A 21256-nucleotide genomic window follows, 5' to 3' on the forward strand; every position below is an offset into this window, starting at 1 on the left:
TGAGTTAGTCCACAGCCCAGCTAGGCGGGGAGGCCTGCCTCATCCTGATCCTAGAACCCAGAGAGGGAGCCAGCCCAAGACCGTGTCACCCTCTACGATTCCCAGCAGCAAATCCAGGAAGAAAATCAGGGCGGCTGGACACCAGCTTGCCATACCAAACGCAAGGGGCAGGATGCTGAAAAGTTGAGTGTAAACGAGACCAATTTTGAACAAAACACTACAGTATTTTAATGCACCCAGGGTGCTGATATCTCTGTCACCCCATGGGGGATTTTGCCAAGGATTTGTCCCCTCTGGTCCCCACCTTGACCTGGTGATGGAGAACCGGTATCACAACACCCCTGCTCTGCAGGTGAAGCAATGATGCAAGTGGGAGATAACTGGACAGCCAGGACTAGAATGCGGGTTGCCAACTCCTCGCCCAGTTCCGATTCTGTATTCAATTTTTAACAGAGAATAATTACTTTTTTCCCTGAAAATACAGGTTTTCAGATAATAGATTTGCTTAAAGCAAAACAGACCCCTGGACATCTCCTGCGGTCCACCGTGGGCTCTGGTCCCAGGATAGCACGGGAGGAAGGTACAGGGAAGCGACACAGCTTGGGACTGACCACGTGAGAAGTCTCCCCACCTGGGATCCCTGAGCCACTGCGGCCTCACGGGATGGGGTGGGCCAGAGGAAGCCCCAGGTCTGACCTCTTCCCTGGCAGTTGCTGGTCCCTCAAACCATGACAGTTTCACTTAGGAAAGGAGAGCTGCTGAGAGGAAGAGGGGAAGCAGAGTTCTGATGTGTGGGTGGTGGCAGGGACAGGGCAGAGGCATTCGCCATCTCCCTCCCCAGCCTTCTCCCTCCTGAAAGACTCAGGGCCCATGCCCCTGGCCCCCCAACACCCCCCAATGCCAGAGGCCACCGTGGGACCTAAAGCAGGGGAGAAGCTCCGGGGAGGGGTGAGGTCTGTCTTTCAGAGTCAAGTTAGAGTCTGAGGAAGACAGAGGGGGGCCTGGGCCCTGCATGCAGAGCCAGGAGGGACACTGAACAAAAGCGGGAGCGGGGCAGCTGCCAAGAGCCCCCGCCTGGCAGGGAGCCAGGCTCCTGAATGAGGCACGTTCCTCCTCAGGGGGCCGGTCCCCACGGAGCTTCAGATCCCAGGATCTCACCAGGGCTCTGAGGGGGGCAGAAACTGAAGGAGGCTCTCTGCTTTGTCCACACTTGGGAGCCTTTGTGTCATCTTTCCCCTCTGGATTTAGACCTGCCAGCACCGATGGGGAGTGGGGGAGGGAGTGTCCTGGTGAGTGTGTCTTCCTCGTTCAGGCAGAGCTCCGTAAGGGGGCATTTTGGGCTCAGGTGTCTGCCCAGATCCCGCCAGCAGCCTGGGACGCCCCAGCTGCCTCCCGGGGTACAGGCCGTCCACCACAGGGCTATTTACAGCATGGGGGAATGTCACCACGGGCCTCACCCGGCAAGTCCTCCCCACTGAAGGCAGCACAGGTCTTGGGCCACGTCCTCCCAGCACCCCCCACACCGTCATCCTGGGACACACAGAGTCCATCTTGCTTCTCTTACAAGTGCCGGGCTGGATGTGACAGCCGCTGCAGCCCATCAACTGGGCACTTGGCCACCCCTGCCCTGCCATCAGTGCATCCCCCTCACCACCACCCCTTCCTGGGGGGCCACTAGAAAGTACCTCCACTATTCCCAGCACTGGGTGGCCCTAAAGAGGCTCTGCTCAGCACTGCAAGACGGTTCAGGGATCGAGCGGTGGTCCCCTCTCCACACCCCCACCCTTGACCTATGCCCTGGGGGTGACCCAGCACGGACCAAGGAGGCTGCATGCCCTGGGCCCAGCTCCCCTCAAACGAGAGGGTGACTGAGGGTGGGAGCCTCATCTCACCCCAACCCCTGCAGCGCTCAGTTCTGTCACCCTTAAGATTCTGGGGTATGCTGATAACAATGAGAAGCTTCCTGTTGCTCTAAGTTCCACGGATGCCATATGGTAAGCAGAGAGAGGCTACACACCCCAACCAGGAGGGTCGCTGGACAGCCGTACCCCCTCTGACCTGGTGTCCTCACACCCAGAAGAAAGTGGCAGCTCCATCTCTGCGACTTAGGAATGAGTCTCTCCAAGGCTAGAAACCCTCAGGTTCCCACAACCACGTGGAGAGGGAAGTCAAGAGGCCGGCGCTAAGGCAGGCTTCTATGGGCCTCTTGCCTCAGTTTCCCCCATGTGAACACCAGGAGGCTCTGAAGCAGCAGGAAGAGCCTGGTGCACGCAGGGGCAAGACCAAAACTGTGCAGTCAAAAGGAACCAAAACCGAAGCCCACAGACAGTCTCTCGGCAGGTCCAGGACAGCCCATTCTTAACCTGGAAGGAGGGCTCCTTCTTCAGCTGAGACCCCAGCGAAGCAGCTGACCTACGTCTAACAGCTGAGGGGTCTTCTCCATCGCAAAGGGGTTAAATGAAGTGATCAATGAGAAATGAGAAAGGCCAAAGCGCTACGTAGACACAAGCAGGCCTCAGGGGAGACGGGGACAGACGCTGAGCTGAGCTGAGGTGAGTTGCGGGTACTCGGAACAGAAAATGGAAGTGGGAGCTCCAATTTCCACGGCACGCCAGGTCCAAGTTGTTGTACTGACAAAGCATCACAAATTTGCACCCCTCCCGAGAGGGCACTGGGAGAGGGCTGGGAGGGGTGACCCTGGGCTCCCAAGGCTGGGCTCCCCAGACTTCCCCCTCCTGGTGCGGTCTGCATCCCAGGCCTGCCCCTCCCTGTTCCCTGGGGTCCCTCCTGATCACCCTGCACAACTCTTTTCCTGCCTCCTCCCACTTCTAGAAGGATCCCAGGCCCAGAAGCTTAAAAGCTGATCTGTAAGAATTTCCACTGGCTTCCCTGGAAACTGGAGAAGGGAGGGACACACACACACATGACCCACCCTCCAAATGGTACTGAACGGGGTTCCTCAAACTGAGCAGATCAGCCAGGAAAGTGAGGCAGGAGGAGACCCAGAGCAGCTATCCATGTGTCATTTTCAGTTTTCTAGGAGCCATATTAAAGAAGGTAAAAGGCAACATGTGATGTTAATTTCACAAAGTTTTCTTTAACCCGACATATCCAGAATATTATCGTTTCTGTATGCAATCCAGTGATAGAGATGATCACTACCATATTTTATACTGCTTTTCATGGTCCTGTGAAGTCCTCTGAACCTGGCGTGTCTGTCACACTCAGAGCACATCTCAGCTGGGACCGGCACTCAGGAGCCACATGCAGCTTGTGGCTGCCATGCCAGACTGTGTGGCTCTGGAGACAGAGGCCACGGGGGAGAAAGGAGAGGGAAGAGAGGACGAGAGAGGGTGCAGAGAAGGCCAGAGCCACGTCCTGTCCCCTGCTGGACAGCAAAGGCTGTTCTTCGCAGGTGAAGGGAACATGATTTATCATCCTCGGCCTTAACGTCTCTGCTCTTTTCAACCTCAAAGCCTCAAGGCCTGCCCCTCCCAGGGTGGAGAGGGGGCCTGCCCCCAAAGGAGGGCCTTCCCAGAGCGCCCAACTGTCTAGGGTCCAGGTGGGGCCAGGAGTCCCCAGAGGACCCTCACTGCAGAACTTCCAACTCCCGCCTCCCTAAAGCAGCGCTGCGGCGGGCAGCCGGCCGGCAGGGTGTGGGGGGAGACGGCCCCTGGGTGGGCCTACCTTGGGGCACAGTGCACGTGCGTCGCCCTGGGGAAGGTCCACGGCCTGGGGGTATCTCACAGGGCCCTGAAACCGCCCAGTGAGAGGAGCCTCTTACCTTCCTTCAGCATCCCCACTTTGAGGCATTTCATGAAGCGACAGGCCTGGCAGGACTTGCGCCTCCGCTTGGTGATCTCGCACTCGTTGGTGGCCGGGCAGCTGTACTCGATGTTCCCTGCAACCAGACACAGAGAGGGTTGCCAGGCGCCACGGCCCACGGCCCGATGAAAGGCTGGATGGGGATTAATTTGTCACTCCCACAGCCCCCCCCCCCCGGGGGGGTCCCACAGGGAAGGGTTCTCAAAGTAGGTGCTCTGAGGCGCTTATCAGAACGCTTCGCACTCTCTTCCACACCAAAGTTGGGTGGGCCAGGCAGCCACTGGGAGAAACACTCTCCAAGAATAGTCCCCCACTGTTTTGAAGCCACCACTCCACTCAGCTGGGACATCAAAACTCACTGAGCCGGCATTTTAGTCCAGGAGGGGAACGCCCCCTGACCAGAGACCAGCTCAGACCACCACCACTCTGGCCTCAGCCTGGGCCCCCCAATACGTGGAAAAAGCCTCTTGGGAACTCCGAGCCCACAGGGATCAGGCCTGGATTCTATGTCCACTGGGAGGCTCCGGCCGCCCAGCCGTGCTGACCTGGAGGAAATCACTTTCCTCTCACCACGTTGAAACGTCCTCATCTGCAAAACGGTGAGATATCTACACAACGAAGGACGGACGTGTGGAACATTGCTTTAACGTTTGTAAAGCTCTATTCAACGTGAGGTGGTCATTTTATAAACACAGTTCATAGGGCAGAGGGAATTTGGGATTAATTTTCCAGGTCGCTTCTTAAATGGGTTATAATACTGGCTACCGTGAACCTGACCCCACGCTCCTGGGAGCTGTCAGCTGCACAAGGGCAGGACTCTCAGCAGCACAGAGGCGAGGGGAATGCGGCGAGTGACTCATCTCAGTCCTTCCCAGGGGCAATCCAGGAAGAAGGTACTAATGCTACCCCCATTTTACAGATGGGAAACCTGAGCTTTCCAAGTGCTTCTGTGCAGTGTAAATGTATACATTTCTTTAGACTGAGCTGAACTTCCTGTGCTCTGGGGAGGCCACTGTCTCTTTTCAGGGCCTCTTCCTGGGAGGCTTCAGTCTGGTCGGGAGAGGCGGTGGCTGCCTCTCTACTCTCTGTTCTCTGACCTGTCCACACTGATTTAACAAATGCGCATTGAGCACCTATCATGTGCCTGGTGGTGGAAAGAAAGGTGAGGGGAGGGGCAGAGGGCAACTGAAAGCTACACATGAAAGCCAGCATGACACAGTGCTTTTGTCATTGTGTCTCTTCCACTCCTGTCCCAAAGTCAGGGAGGTCTGCTGAGCCCGTGGTTTTCAGAGAACAGAATCTCTGATCTAGAACACATCTCTTGTTCCTGCCCCTCCCCTAGATAGCCACCTCCTGAGGGCTCAGGGAGAAGTTCGAGGCCAACCTGTCCTCTGAATCCTGCACACCACACCCCATTCCCATTATAGCCATGACAGCTGAGATGCATTGTGCACCTCCTGTATGGATAATATGCATCAGCTCCCTTGGTCCTCACAACGACCCTCAGAGGTAGGTATGTCACTGCCCCATTTCACAGACTAAGAAACTGAGACTTGGGCAGCAGAAGCCAGTTACTCAATGCCACACAGAGCCACCCTTGCATCTCACAAAGAGCTTGGGGAGATTGTAAGTGCTGTCCTCCAAGGAAGGCCCCTGTCACTAGCCCAGCAGTGGAGGCAGTCTGGTGACCATTGACGGGGGGGGGCGGGGGGGGGCATTGTCCTTGGGCTTCCCTGTGCCACAGCCTGCCCATGTGGGATACAGAAACCACTTCCTATTGCATTTTCTGGGGATGGGCATGAGCCATGTTCCACCACTGACAGAGTGCTTCCAAGTAGCAAAATCGCTCAGTGAGCTTCATTGTCCTGAGTGCCCATGACAGCTCATGAGTATTCTTGTCCCCAGTTTTACTGGCGAGGAAACAGATTTCCCCAGAGCACCCTGGAGATCTGCAGGTGAGGGAAGGCTACTCTCTCTCCCTCAAGTCCACGTGCCACCTTTCTCTCTGTCCCACCTCCTGCAGGGAGGGGGCTGGAGGATGGGAGGTGATAAGAAGGGGAAGGGGTGAAGATTCTGTGCCCTGCCCCCCTCTTGTATCTAACTCTAACCATTTCTTTTTCTTTCTTTTTTTTTTTTAAGGCAGAGTCTCACTCTGTTGCCCGGGCTAGAGTGCCGTGGCGTGGCATCAGCTTAGCTCACAGCAACCTCAAACTCCTGGGCTCGAGCAATCCTCCTGCCTCAGCCTCCTGAGTAGCTGGGACTACAGGCATGCGCTGCCATGCCCGGCTAATTTTTTCTACATATATTTTTAGCTGTCCATATAATTTCTTTCTATATTTAGTTGAGACGGGGTCTTGCTCTGGCTCAGGCTGGTCTCGAACTCCTGACCTCGAGTGGTCCTCCCGCCTCGGCCTCCCCGAGTGCTAGGATTACAGGTGTGAGCCACCGCGCCCGGTCTCTAACCATTTCTTAGAGCACTGTAGCTTGTGTGGCTTCCTGGGAACTAGATTCAATATTCATAAGCATGATACAATTAAGAAGATAAAACAGAAAAGAGGAAAACACATGTGTAAACTAATGCATCCAAGTCTTTATCTTGGCTTAGAAGGCTGGGTAGAACTTGGCCTCCACCCTTCCCCACCCTTCCCCACCCCTCCCTCTCTCTCCAGCCTCAGTGTCCTGATTTCCTCCACTCCCTGTCACTCTGCATAATTATCAGTTCCTGGAACTCCCTGATCTCCTAGGCTCCCAGGCCTTTGCTGCTGCAGCTGAGCACAAGCCCACCATGCTCCCTCCGGCCCTGGCCTGCCTACTGCTCCAGGTCCCCCCTGCGGAGATGCGCCTTCTCTGTGCTGACCGTCCACTGCCATCCCCATGACTGCCTGTGTCGTACCTGTCTGCCTCCCCCACCTAGACGGGCTCCGCTCTGCAGTCCAAGTGCCTGGGACCCTGTAGGTGCTGGACCCACGCTGAGTGAACACCGGCAAGTGCTCGTTATGGAGCAACTACTGTGCTGCTTTATGTCTATTGATGCTTTAATTTTCCCAGCCACCATGGAGGCAAATATATTTCTCTCTATTTTACAGATGAGAAAGGTGAGCCGAGCCCAGGGTGGGGGAGAGCGAGGACTGGAACCCAGGTGGCCAACTCCATCCAGTCTGCCCTGAGCTGCCGTGCAGGGAGCTCGTGCTGCCTGGGGACGCCCCCTGCACTCTGTCCTCTTCCCCGTGCTCTGCTCTCAGCTGCACAGCCAGCCTGCCAGCCTTTGCGGGAGGGTGGACCACAGCCCGTTGCCTGACCGCCCACAGGGGGTTAAGGGGGGTGTGTGGACCTGGTACTGGTGCTGTCCCCGGACGAGAGGACTGAGCGCCAACCGCAAGTCTCCAGTGCGGTTCTCGACCCTTTGGGGGACTGTGTGTGTGTATGAGAGTCAGCTAGAGAGAAAGAGAAAGAGAGAGAGAGACAGAGAGAGTTCTAATTATTTATTTATTTATTTCTATTCCTTTCAATTTGTTTTATGGCCACAGCGGCTGGCTGCCAGAAAAGCCAGGCTGGTTGGCCTTGCTTTGTAATTTTTGTAAGTGCCTCCTGGATAAAGTGATGAGATTAATTCATCAGAATCCCTGCGGTCTCTCGAGGGGAGGCTAGGAGAGCTCAGGAAGGGAGAGGACATTGGTGGCAAACATGCGTGCACACCCCCCCAACCAGCTGAGGTGCGGCAGGTTTGGGGTTGAGTTCTCACATAACAGGGACATAGCCAGTGGGTAGCATAAATTCAGGGTTCTAACCCGGGAGTCTGTTCAGTCTAGACATATGTAGATTCCACTTTGAACATGTCTCCTACCTTCTCTGAGCCTCAGTTTCCTCATCTATAAAATGGGTACAGTTCCCATCTCATGAAGTTATACAGATTCAGAGACAGAATGCATGTAAAGAACTTAGTGCAGTGCATGCACTTGCCATTCCTATGTTTATATTCAGGCAGATCTGCCAGGGTAGGTGCAGGCAGAGGACCCCAGGATAGGTCTTCTCTAGGTGTCAGACCTGAGGCCAGCCACCCATGCTGACATTTAAGAACACTAAGATCTGCCTCCCATAGCCAGACCTCAGAGCGGATGCTGCTCGTGCCTGTGGGAAGGAGGCAGGCACACCCAAAACCTGACCGGGATTTCTATGTGACCCTAAGATGGAGGGGTAATTGCCACCACCAGCTCTCTTTGATCCCGGCTGCCCTAGGAGGAGGAAATCCCAGGGCATCCCCATCAGCTGTCCACGAACAGCTGCAGGGAGTGGGCCGTCCTGCCCCGGGCTCAGGGATGCGAAGCTTCGACAAACAGCTTTTGGGGACTTGTGGGCTCAGAGGCCGCCGACTAAGGTCAGGGGCTGAGTGGCCAGTGTTCTGCATGGCTGGCGTGACAGGACCGGGCTGGCAATCGCTTGGTTCCACTCCCTGATTTATCTCACTCCTGGAGGACAGAGGCCCTCCCTGTCATCTCTGCGCTGCCCAGCGTCCTCTGTCTCCACCTGTTCCTCCTCCTCACCCGCTAGATGGACGACGTCACTCACCCCACTGGCTGCCGCCATAGTGCACTTGGCAATGATGCACAGCCAGCTCGCTGCCTGTGCCTCGCGCCCTTACACCCATTGCCTGCCGGATGTGTCCACAGGGAGGTCCTCCCGGCTTCTCGCTTTTTCTCAAACTGAACCCGTCCTCCCCCAGCCTGTTCCTCTGACTTTATTTCCTGTCTCATCACAGGGATGACCGGCCACCTGCACCCAAGTCAGAAACTGAGGGGCCTCCTGGGTTCTGCCCTCTCTGCTCCCAAGATCCTTTTCCTCCTACTTCCTCCGTAGCTCCTCCCTCCTTCTGCCACACTCCTGGTCTCACACTCACCACTGCTGGCCCCGCCTGTGCCCTGCAGCCCCGTCTCCCCTCCCCCGCCACTCTGCCCCCTGGAGGCAGGTTGATAACGGCCCCAGGTCAATCCCCCCCGTGGAGCTCTGATTTATCATGGCACATTGAACACACCTGTCTACATGTCTTCCCAAGAGCCCACTGCCTGGCAGCACAGGTGTGGGAACTGTCCCGAGAGCGGAGGAAGCAGAAGCCTAGGGAGCTAAAGCAGGGGATCCCAGATAATAAATAAGCAATCTGTGCTGTAGAACCTCAGAAGCGGCAGGCACCGGAGACTCAAGATACAGCAGCACCAGAGCTAGAAGACAAAGCAGCAATGGTGTCCAAATTCTGGGGGGAAATTATTTCCAACTAGAATTCTGTACTAATCCAAGATACGAATCTCAGGTGAGGGCTGAAGGAGGAATGAAGACATTTCCTCAGATAAGGTATCAACAATTTTACCTCCCTTGCACCTTTCAAGCAAGCCCATGGAGCATGTGCTCCCCCAAAAAGGAGTGAACCAAAAAAGAGGAAGAGGTAGGATCCAGAAAACAGGGACTCCAACCCAGGAGAAAAGTCAAGGACATGTTAAAAGGAATTGGCAACAGGCAAATAGATTTAACCCAAAATTATGATAGAACCATATTGAGGCAGTTGAAAGATTGTGTGTGTTGGGATGAGTTATGTAATTGGAGCTAACTTCCATAACAGAAAGTCAAGTCAAGAAATAATGTCAAAATCGCTAAGACAGAATCTCACTCTGTTGCCCGGGCTAGAGTACCGTAGCGTCAGCCTAGCTCCCACCAACCTCAAACTCCTGGGCTCAAGCAATCCTCCTGTCTCAGCCTCTCAAGTAGCTGGGACTACAGGTGGGCACCACCACACCTGACTACATTTTCTATTTTTAGTAGAGATGGGGTCTCACTCTTGCTCAGGGCTCAGGCTGGTCTCAAACTCCTGACCTCAAGCTATCTTTGGCCTCCCAGAGTGCTAGGATTACAGGCGTGAGCCACTGCACCCAGCCTAGCAGAAAGATTTTTTTAATGGTTAACTCTGGTTTGGGAAGAAGAGAGACTAGGTAGAGCCAATAACTGTTATCTCTCATTATAAAATGTATATTTCTATTATACTCTTTAAGCTATATGCACATATTATTTTGATAAGAGTTAGAAATTAATTTAAAATGTAAATTTAAGAAATTCTCCAACTGTTTCCCACCTCACAGAGAATGAAATCTGTACTCCAGGGCAAAGCCTACCAGGCCCTTTATGATCTGACCCTAATCTCCCCCAGCTGCAGCCCCCAGTTTGCAGGCTCCAGCAAGCCTGAACTCCCAGTGAGTAGTTCATGGGTCCCAGGGAGCCCTGCGGCCTCTCACGCCTCCCTGGATCTGCAGCTCTTCAATTCCTCCTCCTGGTGAACTTCACATCCCTGGAGCCTCAGCTCTCATATGGCCTTCTCGGTGACATCTTCCCTTCTGTCCCAGGTAGGCTACATGCTCTTTCCCACCTCCCATCCCCCCATAGTTGAAGTAACTAGCTTACTGTTTCCTAACCAGGATCTTATGTGTTGTTCTTTCTTCTGAACTGCGTGCTTACTGGGGATGGAGCTGCTTGTATCTTTCATTTTTGCATCTCAAGTAGGAGGCTGGCACCTGATAAATATCTGTTGAATGGATAACGAATGCAAATGAATTGAAAACAAGAACCCCCACCCAGAGAATCCTAGAATTCCACAACAGCGACTTGCCAGTTGCCAAATGCAATTGTCTCCTCTGGTCCGTCCCTTCCTGGTCCTCCCTAAAGCACCAGACATCCATCACCACCCTCTTAAAATGGGCAAATTTGTTAGATTTCATCTCCCTTCTCTCTGCAGGGCCTCTTGCAACATCCCTGGCCATTTCCACGTGTATTTCATCAACTCTAAGACGCACCATTATTTTATGTACCGCCAGAAAGGGAAAAAAAGAATCTGCCAACTTACAACTGAGCTTCCTTACCACTAGCATTTTCACTTTTTCTTATTAAAAGCTCTTTCAGATTTGTTTACAGATTTGATCCCATAGCATTCTTATACATACATGAAAGAGAAAATACAAGAAAAATGAATTGGTTAAGACAGTGCCAAAACTTCTCAGAGTCGGACTCTTTGAATCATTTTTGATCAAAGACATCATTTTCATGTTTTTCCACAGAATCATCCTCTCTACTAACAAGAGAGTTGACAATGTTGTTTCTTAAAAAAGTGTTCGTCATTGTCTCAGGCCACTGGCCCCTCTTTGCACGTTGTGATGTGCACGTGAGGACCGTGACAACCACCATACGGCCATTACCTGGTTGACGGTAACTGTGACTTGCAGCCCAATTCAGAGATGTTAATACATGGGGAAAATGTACGCGTCAGAACTGATGAAATATGACACTTCTCAGTCTCCTTTCACGGCTCCTTCTATGCGGCTTCTGCTCACCAGGGTCCCTCCTCCTCTGCCCGCCTTCCCTCTCCTTCTGAAGAGCTTTCTCTGGAACACCTGTTCTCACATTTGAGCTTGCATCAAGCTCACCTGAAGAGCCAATTAAATCAGATTGCTGGGCCCCACTGCCAGAGTCTCAGAGCCCGTATGTCTGGGGCGGGGCCTGACACGTGCATTTCTAACAGGCTCCCAGGTGTCACCCTTGCTGCCAGCCTGGGGGCCACACTTTGAGAACCACAGCCCTAGAAAATCTCACTAGGCTCAAAAACCCACTCAAGATTCCACTCCTGGGTTCTGGGCTGCAATTTCCAACTCTCCAGGGTCTGTGTGAACTGATCACCCTCAACATGTCCAAAACCTCATCCTTTGTCTCATGCTCCTTCTCCCCCCTCCAGCCCCCACCAACAAAATTCTTCCTTCTGGGATTGTTCCCCCCTGATAGCTGTGCCATCTCCCTAGTAGCCTAAATTAGAAATCTACAAGTCCCCCTCCCTTCAGTGTCTACTATACTTTAGTGTCCATTGGACCCAAAAGGTGCTATACTTTTAATACTGAATCCACTTTTGAAAGCTCCTCAAGCCTAACCTCTCCTTTGAACCCTTCTGCCTTGGTCTTGGTTTGGATGCCCCTACTTGGACTGTTACGAAATCTCTTCCTGACTGCTCGGCCTGCCCCGGGCCCTCCGGCTTCCAGACTACCATTCCTATCATTGCCGGGATTATCTTGCTAAAAGGAGATCTGAGTAATTCCCAGCTCAAAAACCTTCAATGGCTTCCTGTTGCCAGGCATAAATAAAACAATTCCTTCTTATTTCGTGGGTAGCACATGCCAGGCACCAAGTTACATACATGCAAGTCTCATTTAATTTCTTCTGTAACCCTCTAGGGGCAGGAACTACTTATTAGGCCCATTTTATTGATTAGGAAATGAAGGCTCAGAAAAACTGTCCCTTGCCCAAGGAGATACAACTAAGGAATTGTAAAGGTGAGATTCTGAGCCAGGTTAAATAGCCCCAAATTCTTAAATATTACTCCTTACTTTCTGTCCCTTAGCCTGTCATCCGCCACTGAATCCCCTGCTCTCCTGAGCAGAGCACACTCAGCTCCTCTGGGCGCTTGTTCTTGCTGCCACGGTCACCTTCCATTCCTGCATAAGTGTCCCTTCCTCTGGGAAGCCCTCCCTGCCCTCCAGAAAGCATGAACCTCCTGTGGACTGTGTCGTCTCAGTCACACGCTGGCCACATTCTGATTTGCATCTTGGCTGTGTCTCCAAAAAGAGGAATTGTGATTTGCTCTTCCTGTCATTCCCCCAGTGCCCAGCAGAGAGCTAATGTTTTGTGGGATTAATTTGCTCTTTTTATATAAATGAGCAAACTGAGGCCAGAGGACCTAAGTCCCTGCCCAAGGTCAGTGGGCTGGCAAGTCCTTGGGCTGGGACCAGCACCCGGCTCTTGGGTTCTGCCCACTCCAGGGTTTTGTCTCTGCACCACTGTCTCATATCTCCAGGGATCTGCCAGCTGCATTCTCCGGGACAAAAGGCCTGGAGGTGGTCCAAGGCGGAATAACCCATCAATTATCCCCCTGCCCCTCTCCTCGGGGAGCTCCCTTCCAAGCCTGCATCTGCGCCCCAGGTGAACAGGGGAAGCACTGTGCCAGGCCTCTTTCTCTCTTGCCCCTCCTCGTCTTAAGTCATAGATCCAGGACTTGCTGAAAGGGTCTCCGAGTGACCTGCGTGAAGTTGGCCACCTGCCTTGGGAACTCAGGGAGGGGTGCAGACTGGCTTTACCCCCCGCGATCCCCGCACAGCCACATATCACGTGTCAGTCAATGGTTTCCACTCCACCTAGAAGAACCCCAAGTGGAGCATTCAGCATGGCCCCAAGACTTTGCCCACCCTCTCCAGCCGCACCCCTCCCCCCCCACCTCCTCTCACGCACACTAGCCACACTGGCCCTCCTACCCGGACACGCTCACTGTGTCCTCTGCCTAGAATGCTGGTCCTGGGATTCTTTCATGGGCTTCAACTTACTTTGAAAGTCATCTGATTAGCGCAGCCTTCCCTAATCCTCCGTCTAAGTTAAACCCCCTCTCTCAGTCACTCCCTGGAGTCCTCATTGCTTCTCCTCCTTCATAGCACCTGTCTCAGGCTGTCCTGTGCTGCTTTCCTTATCATATTCATGGGCTGCTTTCCCCTAGAACGCCCCAGTCGGGTGGGGCCAGGGCTGTACGCCCAGCTCCCAGCACAACGGTCGGTGCTCAGTAGAGATTCACCAAAGAACCGAACAGCTGCTTCACGAGCTCAGGTGTAAGGCAGGAGTTTTCTCCAATGTTGTCCTTTAGGAAACAGGAAGTTGCTTACGATTTGAGTCTTTGTAAGGTCTCATATTAGAGTCGTTATTAAGTCAATCACTTTATAGTGAACCACAGACTACCATTTGGGAGGACACATTGCCTTAAGACCTCAATAATCACTGCTAGCCACCTGAGTGAATCAATAACAAAGGGACTAGAGCAATTTAACACAAATTTAGTTATTCCCAAGAATATAATCGCACAATGACAAATGTTGAGTGTCAAAAGCAGTATAGTACTTGATGCATTGTGGAAATCATGATTGTAAATCCGCACAAATAGAAAAGGACTCTCCTAATGGTCTAGGAAGTGTACCTAGGGCTTAAAATAAAATTTGGGGGATCGCAGCGCATACATACTCATGAAATCTCAAGTAACGATGATGAGAGCGAAAACAGTGCACTGTAAAACACTGCTTAAATGACCCAAAAAGCGGCTTGAGAGAAGGAAGGCAAAGACATTTGTATCAAAGATTCATATGAAAAATCTGATAAGCCTTGCTTCACAAAATGAGTAGAAAAACAGTTTTTTAAAAAGTAATATACTATTTTACATAATATGATTTAAAATAGGCAAGTATAAGTAAAATTAATACATTATTCTAAGCAGACATTCATTTTATCTAGATCCCTAAACCTTTACATTTGCAAACTTCTTTAGTTTGAGGAAAGCCGGGGTGGGGGTGTCACCGTGGGAGTCACCCTGTATCCAGACATGCTGAGAACTTTCTATATGTCAGGGACCACAAGAGGACATGGGGTAAGTGAGAATCTGGGTAAATGTAACCCTGTGCCTTAGGAGCTTACAGTCTTCTTGGGGCGTCGGATAGGTAATGGCAAGAACCGCACAGTGTGACAGGTGGTGTGAGGGAGGGCCAGGGGGAGGGGCCCTACCTATGTCCCCTGAAAGGAGGCCTCCTGGGGGAAACGCCAGCTCACCGGAGACCCAGCAGACCAAAGTAGAGGCTGGAGGTTGGGAGGAGAGGGAGCAGAGAGAAGAGCGTACAAAGTCTAGACGGTGAGTGCAGTGACAAATAGAGCGGTCAGGCCGAACCCCAGCAGGCAGGGGAGAGCGGCATGGGCTCTGGGCCATCCCAGGCGCACCCACCTGCACGCAAGGCAGAAGAGAGGCACGGTTAGCCGTGTGTTCAGACAGGTTTCCCTACAGACTGGGAAGGGGTGTGAGTCTGGCCGCTGGGAGACCAGGTGGTGGGGTCAGTGGTGGCCTGGGCTGCAGCAGGGGACAGGAGACAAGCTGTGGCTCAAGGGACATGGAGGAGGGAGAATGAACAGGGCCGGCTGCTGGCATGTGGGGTTGGGGGGGGAAGGTGGGTACTGGGGCAGGAAGCAGAGCTAAGGGTGAGAGCCAGGTGTCGGCTTGAACATAGAGGGGCGAGGCAGGCACGGAACTGGGGACACAAGGAGAAACATCTGATCGGAGAGACACAGCTTCCGTTTAGGACTCAGAGTGTCTGGGGTGCTTCCGGGACATCCACGTGGCAATGGTCATCAGGTGGGAAAGCCATGGAGCTGGGGGAGGAGGCTGAGGGCAGGAGTCATGGAGTTAGGGTTCGTCCTGATTTCAGAGGAACTGAAGCCGTGGGCGTGAAAGGAAGAAGCTGGGCACAGAAGGTGGGTAAGAACCGGGCAGAGGAAGCTGAAGGTTGAGGGGATATTTTTTTTTTAAGAGTGGGGATGCTAGAGGTGTTTGGGTGCTGATGGAAGGAAGGAAGGAAGGAGACTGCAGAAAGTGGAAGGGGAGGACAAAGGCGAGATGATGGGATAAGGGGAGGAGGTAGGATTCAAAGCCTGGGCAGGAGACATCTCTTCCAGCGGTGAGCGGGCAGCAAGCAACAGCTGTGGACTCAGAGGATGAAAGCAACTGCAGATACTGGAGAGACTGGGTACGTTTGGTGGCAACAAGCTGAGGGAGTTCCCCACCCAGGGCTTCTAACTTCTCAGTAAAACAGAGGGGTAGAGTCGCTGGTGAGAGGGAGGGACAGGGAAACAAGGTCAAGGTCTGGGACTTGGAAAAGGCCCCCAGATGGCTCCCCCAAAGGCCGCCTCGTTACTTCGGTACTCATTACAAAGGTTTTCGTTACTGTGAGGTTAGTGCCGCAGCCCTGAGCCCCAGAGCCTGACTGTGCCAGCCACACAATCGGGCTCCGCCTCGCAGGGGCAGACTCCGACTGCCCAAATGCAGGAGCCCGGGAAGCAGCGCTGGAAGAGCTCGGACACGAGCAGAAACTGAGCTGTCTGCCTAACCAGCAAGTGCACTCCTGGCAGAAGACCTTTGGGGGAACTAGATCACAATCAGAAAGGTATTAATCAGGCAAACAATGTTTAATGGACATCAGGCTGTCCCTAGGCTCAGACTCCCTTTTCCTGGGAGTAGTGCCTTTGCCTAAGGCTTCTTTCTCTTCTACGCCTCCGGGGCTGGCCAATCCTTGTTGGGCACTTTTATTTTTCTTTTTGATGTGCTAGTAAATTCAATCAGGTTGAGGTCTATCTCCTGTGCCTTGGAGCCATTCTGTCCCTTTAGGAAGGTGCCTTTCTCAATCTCTAAGCTCATCTACTCTCCGTGTCTCACAGCCCCCAGCACTCACAACAAACTCCCTTTCATAGCATGCAATTGGGCAAAGTTGGAATAAACACTTAACAGGCACAATTAGGGGTTGATTACAAGCCACGGAGAGCCCAGGGACTGAGTCTGCCCCGTTCGGTGCTGTCGTGCAGAGGAGTGCAACCCTGGTGGGTAAGGGACCAGGTCTTCACTGCAGCTATGCCGCCCGGCTGCTGAAATGCCACAGCAGCCGCAGATGGCATGTAAACAAATAGGTGTGTCTGTGTTCCAACAAACCTTGATTTACAGAACCAGGGGGCCAGCCTGCAGGCTCTGGTTTGCCCACCCTCCCCTCCCACCCCCACATGACTCGCGCTGAGCACAGGTGAGCAGTGAGTATGTAATACAAGTATTCATGGACATGCTCGTCCCAGGGCTTTCTCCCTAAGTCTATCACGACATCTTTGTTTCTGTAAAATTTCTTCCCGTGTTGGACTGGATAACAACAGTATCAACCAGATAGAAGTGATCTAAGGAGGAGGCAAGGTGTGAGCGAGCGTGATTTTCAGAGCTTCCCAAGCCTTTACTAGTGAATGGATCATTCCATGACTCAATTCCTCTGCCCACGTTATTGGACTTGGAAAAACTGGCCTGAATACCCTCCATAGCTGGGCAGGTACTGAGGAGGCTGCCCTGGCTTGAGCGCACTGCTGTGCCTACAGACTCACGGGCACCAAGTGTTCGAGTCCAGCTTCCTGGGACGGGACCTATGTCCCCTTCCCTCCCGTTTCTTCTCTGTACCTTACTCAGAGCAGGGATTTAATAAATGCTCACTCAGCTCTTAGTTTGTCCATGTGGTTGTCCAAGTATGTTATTTTTCTCCTCTTTATACTTTTCCTATTTTTCCACGTTTTCTACCATTATTACGTTTAGAGACAACAAAATCTAAATCTTTGTTAGAATAAAACCAAAGAGTTAATACAACAACCAGAGTAATCTGTCAGAGTTTACTTTTCCCTGTTCTTGGTATCAACCTCTTTCTAGGTATAAACACGAAAGTCCCCTTGTGAGGAGGAGGCAGGGGCGGTTCAGTTCCGACTGCACAAATGCTGCTGTTTGTTTTTTGACTTCTTTGAAGAGATTATTATCCTATTCACGGTAGCCGATAGTTAAGACTGTTTACAAATCTTTTGTGTGGACTCCTGCCTTGGCGAGGACATTCTCAGCCACCTGGGCTCCGTCAGGCTTCTGAGTTTACACACAGCAGCCTCTGCTGATGCAGAACTCTCCAGCCCACGGAAGGATATGGGGACAAGAAAACGGGATTGTCTTCTAAAAGCAATTTTTCCAAAAACTGACTTCAAAGAGTCTAAAATAACGACAACTTCACCAAGACTACTTTCCAATTTAAATAGAAAACCGGGCCGGGCGTGGTGGCTCACGCCTGTACTCTGGGAGTACACGCACTCCCGCCTCTGCACTCTGGGAGGCGGAGACAGGAAGATCACCTGAGGTCAGGAGGTCCAGACCAGCCTGAGCAAGAAGAGACCACATCTCTACAAAAATTAGAAAACATTAGCCGGGCGTGGTGGTATGCACCTACAGTCCCAGCTACTCAGGAGGCTGAGACAGGAGGATATAGCTTGAACCCAGGAGTTTGAGGTTGCTGTGAGCTCTGAAGATGCCACTGCACTCTAGCTGGGGCAACAGAGTGAGACTCTGTCTCAAGAAAAAGAAAGAAAGAAAGAAAGACTTTATCTCAGTAACTTAAATTGGTTTAAACATTTCATGTTTATCAAATATCCAATGATTTGCATGAAAACCATCAGACCAGAGGTTCTCATACCTGGCTGAGGCAAGAGACACAATCACCATGCAGCACTCTTCAAATGTAGAGATCCCCATGCCTTCCCCGGACTCAGGGGATAGAGCTGGCAGGGCCAAGATGCATTCAGTTGCATGTCCTGGGGGCTAGCACGGGGCCTGATACAGAAGGGAGTATTTGCTGGACAAAGTTGGTTAAAGGCTTTTTCTGGGATAGGTAAGAGAATTAAGGTCTGGAGTTTTAGGAAAACTTGTTCTACTCTTTTAATTTTTATCATGTTTATTTTTTAAAGGTTCATTTAAAAAAAATAAATATTATTTAAAACTAAAATAGCTCAAATAATCTTAAAATAGCTCAAATAATCTAAATCCTGTTAGATCAAAATAAGGATTGTACTGTTTTATTTAAATATGTGTGGAATAAAAAAGCTTGTTCTATAAATTAAAGCATATGTCTATTGTTTTAGTAATAATATGTCTCAACATTGTTAAAGTGAAAATAATAATGGCAAACATTTATTTAGCACTTGCTGATGCCAGGCAATAGTCTAAGTGCTTTATGTATAATAACTCACTTAAGCTTTTTAACAGCTCTGTGTGAGGTAGGAACAAGATCTCATTTTACAGACTAAGAAACTGCAGCCCAGAGAGAAACTGAGGCAGCATGCCCAAGGCTCAGCTATAATAAGGTAACTGTCTGGCCCGGGAGCCCTGGTGGTCAGCCAATGCACCACATCGTCCCAACTAATATGTAGAATTGGGAACATGTCCAATCCTAATGCCCTCAATTGGTTTAATGAATAGATTGTCCTCTGAAGAAATTTAAACAAATAAATATTTGTTGAATGAATAAACAGAATCATCCCAGGGAAGCTCAGCCTGGGAGGTGGGGGGAGAACACCCCAGGGACAGCCAGGCGGGGACCTGGAGGAGTGATGTGATCCTGGAGCAGGACAGGTGTCCCCTGGGCTTTCTCCAGGCTAGTTTGCAGCTTCTGTCCCAGTGGGATGGCATCAGCTTGTCTCAGTTACCTGCATAAGCAGGGATTTTGTCTATCCTGTCACCAGCACTCAGTGGATGCTCAATAGATACTTGGCTGAATGAAAGCAAGTGCTCTGCACAGGGCCTGCCACAGTCAGAAGCACAGATGTTGTGTGCAAGGAGTCTCTCTGTGCCGTGAACATGACAGCAGCCCCATGAGGGCAGATGTACCGTGATCCCTAATTTACCTCTGGGTGACTTTACAGAGGGACCCACGAGGGCTCTTGCACTCAGTTATCAGAGAGTCACTCCAGTACCCACAGATAGAAGCTATCCCCCCCATAGCCATTGGAATGTGACTCAGCTGATAAGCAAATGCTTTGAAAAAAGGCTTAAGGGTGCGGTGCTGCACACACCTATAGTCCCAACTACAGGAGGCTGAGGCAGGAGGATAGCTAAAACCCAGGAGTTCAAGGCTGAGCTATGATCACGCCACTGCACTCCAGCCTGGGCAACAGAGTGAGATCCTGTCTTTAAAGAAAAGAAGGCCAGGCGTGATGGCTCACGCCTATAATCCTAGCACTATGGGAACCCAAGGCAGGAGGATCACTTGAGGTCAGGAGTTCGAGACCAGCCTGAGCAAGGATGAAACACTGTCTTTGCTAAACATAGAAAAAATTAGCCAGGCATGGTAGCTCACGCCTTTAGTCCCAGCTACTCAGGAGGCTGAGGCAGGAGGATCACTTGAGCCCAGGAGTTTGAGACTGCAGGGAGCTCGGATGATGCCACTGCACTCTAGCCAGGGTGACAAAGAGAGAAAGAAAGAAAAAAGATTTAAAAGATATGTCAAACTGGGATCCAGACAGGGTGAGTTCCTGTCCTGACTTGGACAGGCCTGAGTCTTTAACAATGAGAAAATCATTCACATCTTAGTGGTACAATTCAATCAGACAAAAACACTGTAGGGACCCTTTATATTTCAGTAAGTCTGGAATCACAGGGCAAATAATGCTATTTTTTTCCCCAGAAAATAAGCTTTCTGAGGGGCACACATTTGACAGTATACCCCCTACAGGTGACAGGCACCCAGGGCTTGGCATTCGTGTGTATACTCTGGGGTGCTGTACTGGGGGCATGTCATATTGGGGGCATGTCATTGCAACAACAGTCTTGCTGTGGGAGTCCTTGTGAGAAACCCTGAGCCATAGAGAAGGGGCCCTCAGACGCCCTGATCCAATGACACCCAGACCTGGCAGCCCCCCCAGAATCCCTGGTTTTCCTGCGGGACCCACAGGCCGGGCGCCAGCCCCCCACCCCGCGCCCAGGCCCCGCTGCGCAGCACGCACCTTGGATGGTCCTCTTGAAGAAGGCCTTGCAGGCCTCGCAGGAGGCCACGCCGTAGTGGTAGCCAGAGGCAATGTCCCCGCACACGAGGCACAGGCGCTTGGGGATGGCGTTGAGCATGTACTCGCACTTGATGGCCGAGTCCTCCATGATGCTGCCGGCACAGTCCTCGTAGCTCTTGCGGCACGGGGTGCCTCCCAGCCCAGCGCCCGCGAACATGGGCGGCGAGTCCAGACCGTTGGCGTGGGTGCCCAGGGCCAGGCCAAAGCCACCGCTGGCGTCGGACGAGCCGCTGGGGCTGTGGTGGCTGAGGGCATCAATGCCCGAGGACGGGCTGGATGGCTCAGTCTTGATGAAGGAGCCGCAGCTGGAGCCCAGGTGCCGGTCGTCTGCGGACATCCTGTTCAGCAGCCTGTGGACACAGAGCGGGAAGTCAGCCCAGGGTGAGGTGCGGGGGCGTGGCGGGCGTGGCCGGGCGGGGTGGCCCGGGGGCCGGGCAGCTGGGAAGGGCTCTATGCTAAGGCCTTGGAGAGATAAAATGATGGTGCAGAAGATCAAGTGGTCTCCACTCAGCACAGCCTGGAGCAAGTTACTAGCATTACCCCCAGAACCTTCTGAGTCCTCAAAGAAACTATGTCTTGATCAATAAGCTTCAGATTAGGCACCTCCAAAGCTTTGCAAATTGCTGGCTTCAGAGCGACACAAGATGGGAACTATTGGGCCCAAATGTTTGGCCAACCTTTCTGCATAACAGTAATGCTCAGTGGCTACAACGTAACAGTCCCGGCTGCCAAGCCCTGGCCGGGCACCCTAAGTACAATGACCTGATCACCCATTTCACAGGGTCCTTGGCCCATGATGGTGGCTCCACGGGGCATCAGGTGAGCCCAAGTTCGGAGCTTCCCTCTGTACCCTGCCATCACTGAGAGTGGGACCAGAGGTGCCTGGTCATCGGACCAGGGCAGGAGGCAGCTTGTGGCAAAGATCCCAGCCAAACTGGCT

At 52.3% G+C, this 21256-nt stretch overlaps 1 protein-coding gene across 2 annotated transcripts in view; it reads right to left on the reverse strand.

Annotated features, from left to right (window-relative positions):
• Positions 1–20659, reverse strand: part of ESRRB (estrogen related receptor beta) — a 55092-nt gene extending 34433 nt beyond the window's left edge. Inside the window, exons 1-2 of one of the 2 annotated variants that reach the window (XM_045563255.1) lie at positions 20257–20653; positions 3785–3901 (exon numbers count right to left, since the gene is read on the reverse strand). In XM_045563255.1, the coding sequence (XP_045419211.1) occupies positions 3785–3901; positions 20257–20653 (514 nt within the window). Of the gene's footprint in view, positions 1–3784; positions 3902–20256 lie in introns of both variants that reach the window. The other variant, XM_045563245.1, reaches the window with a different exon arrangement.
• Between the last annotated feature and the right edge of the window lie 597 nt (positions 20660–21256).

Source organism: Lemur catta, chromosome 1 (genome assembly GCF_020740605.2).
Source record: "Lemur catta isolate mLemCat1 chromosome 1, mLemCat1.pri, whole genome shotgun sequence".
Taxonomy (NCBI): Eukaryota; Metazoa; Chordata; class Mammalia; order Primates; family Lemuridae; genus Lemur; species Lemur catta.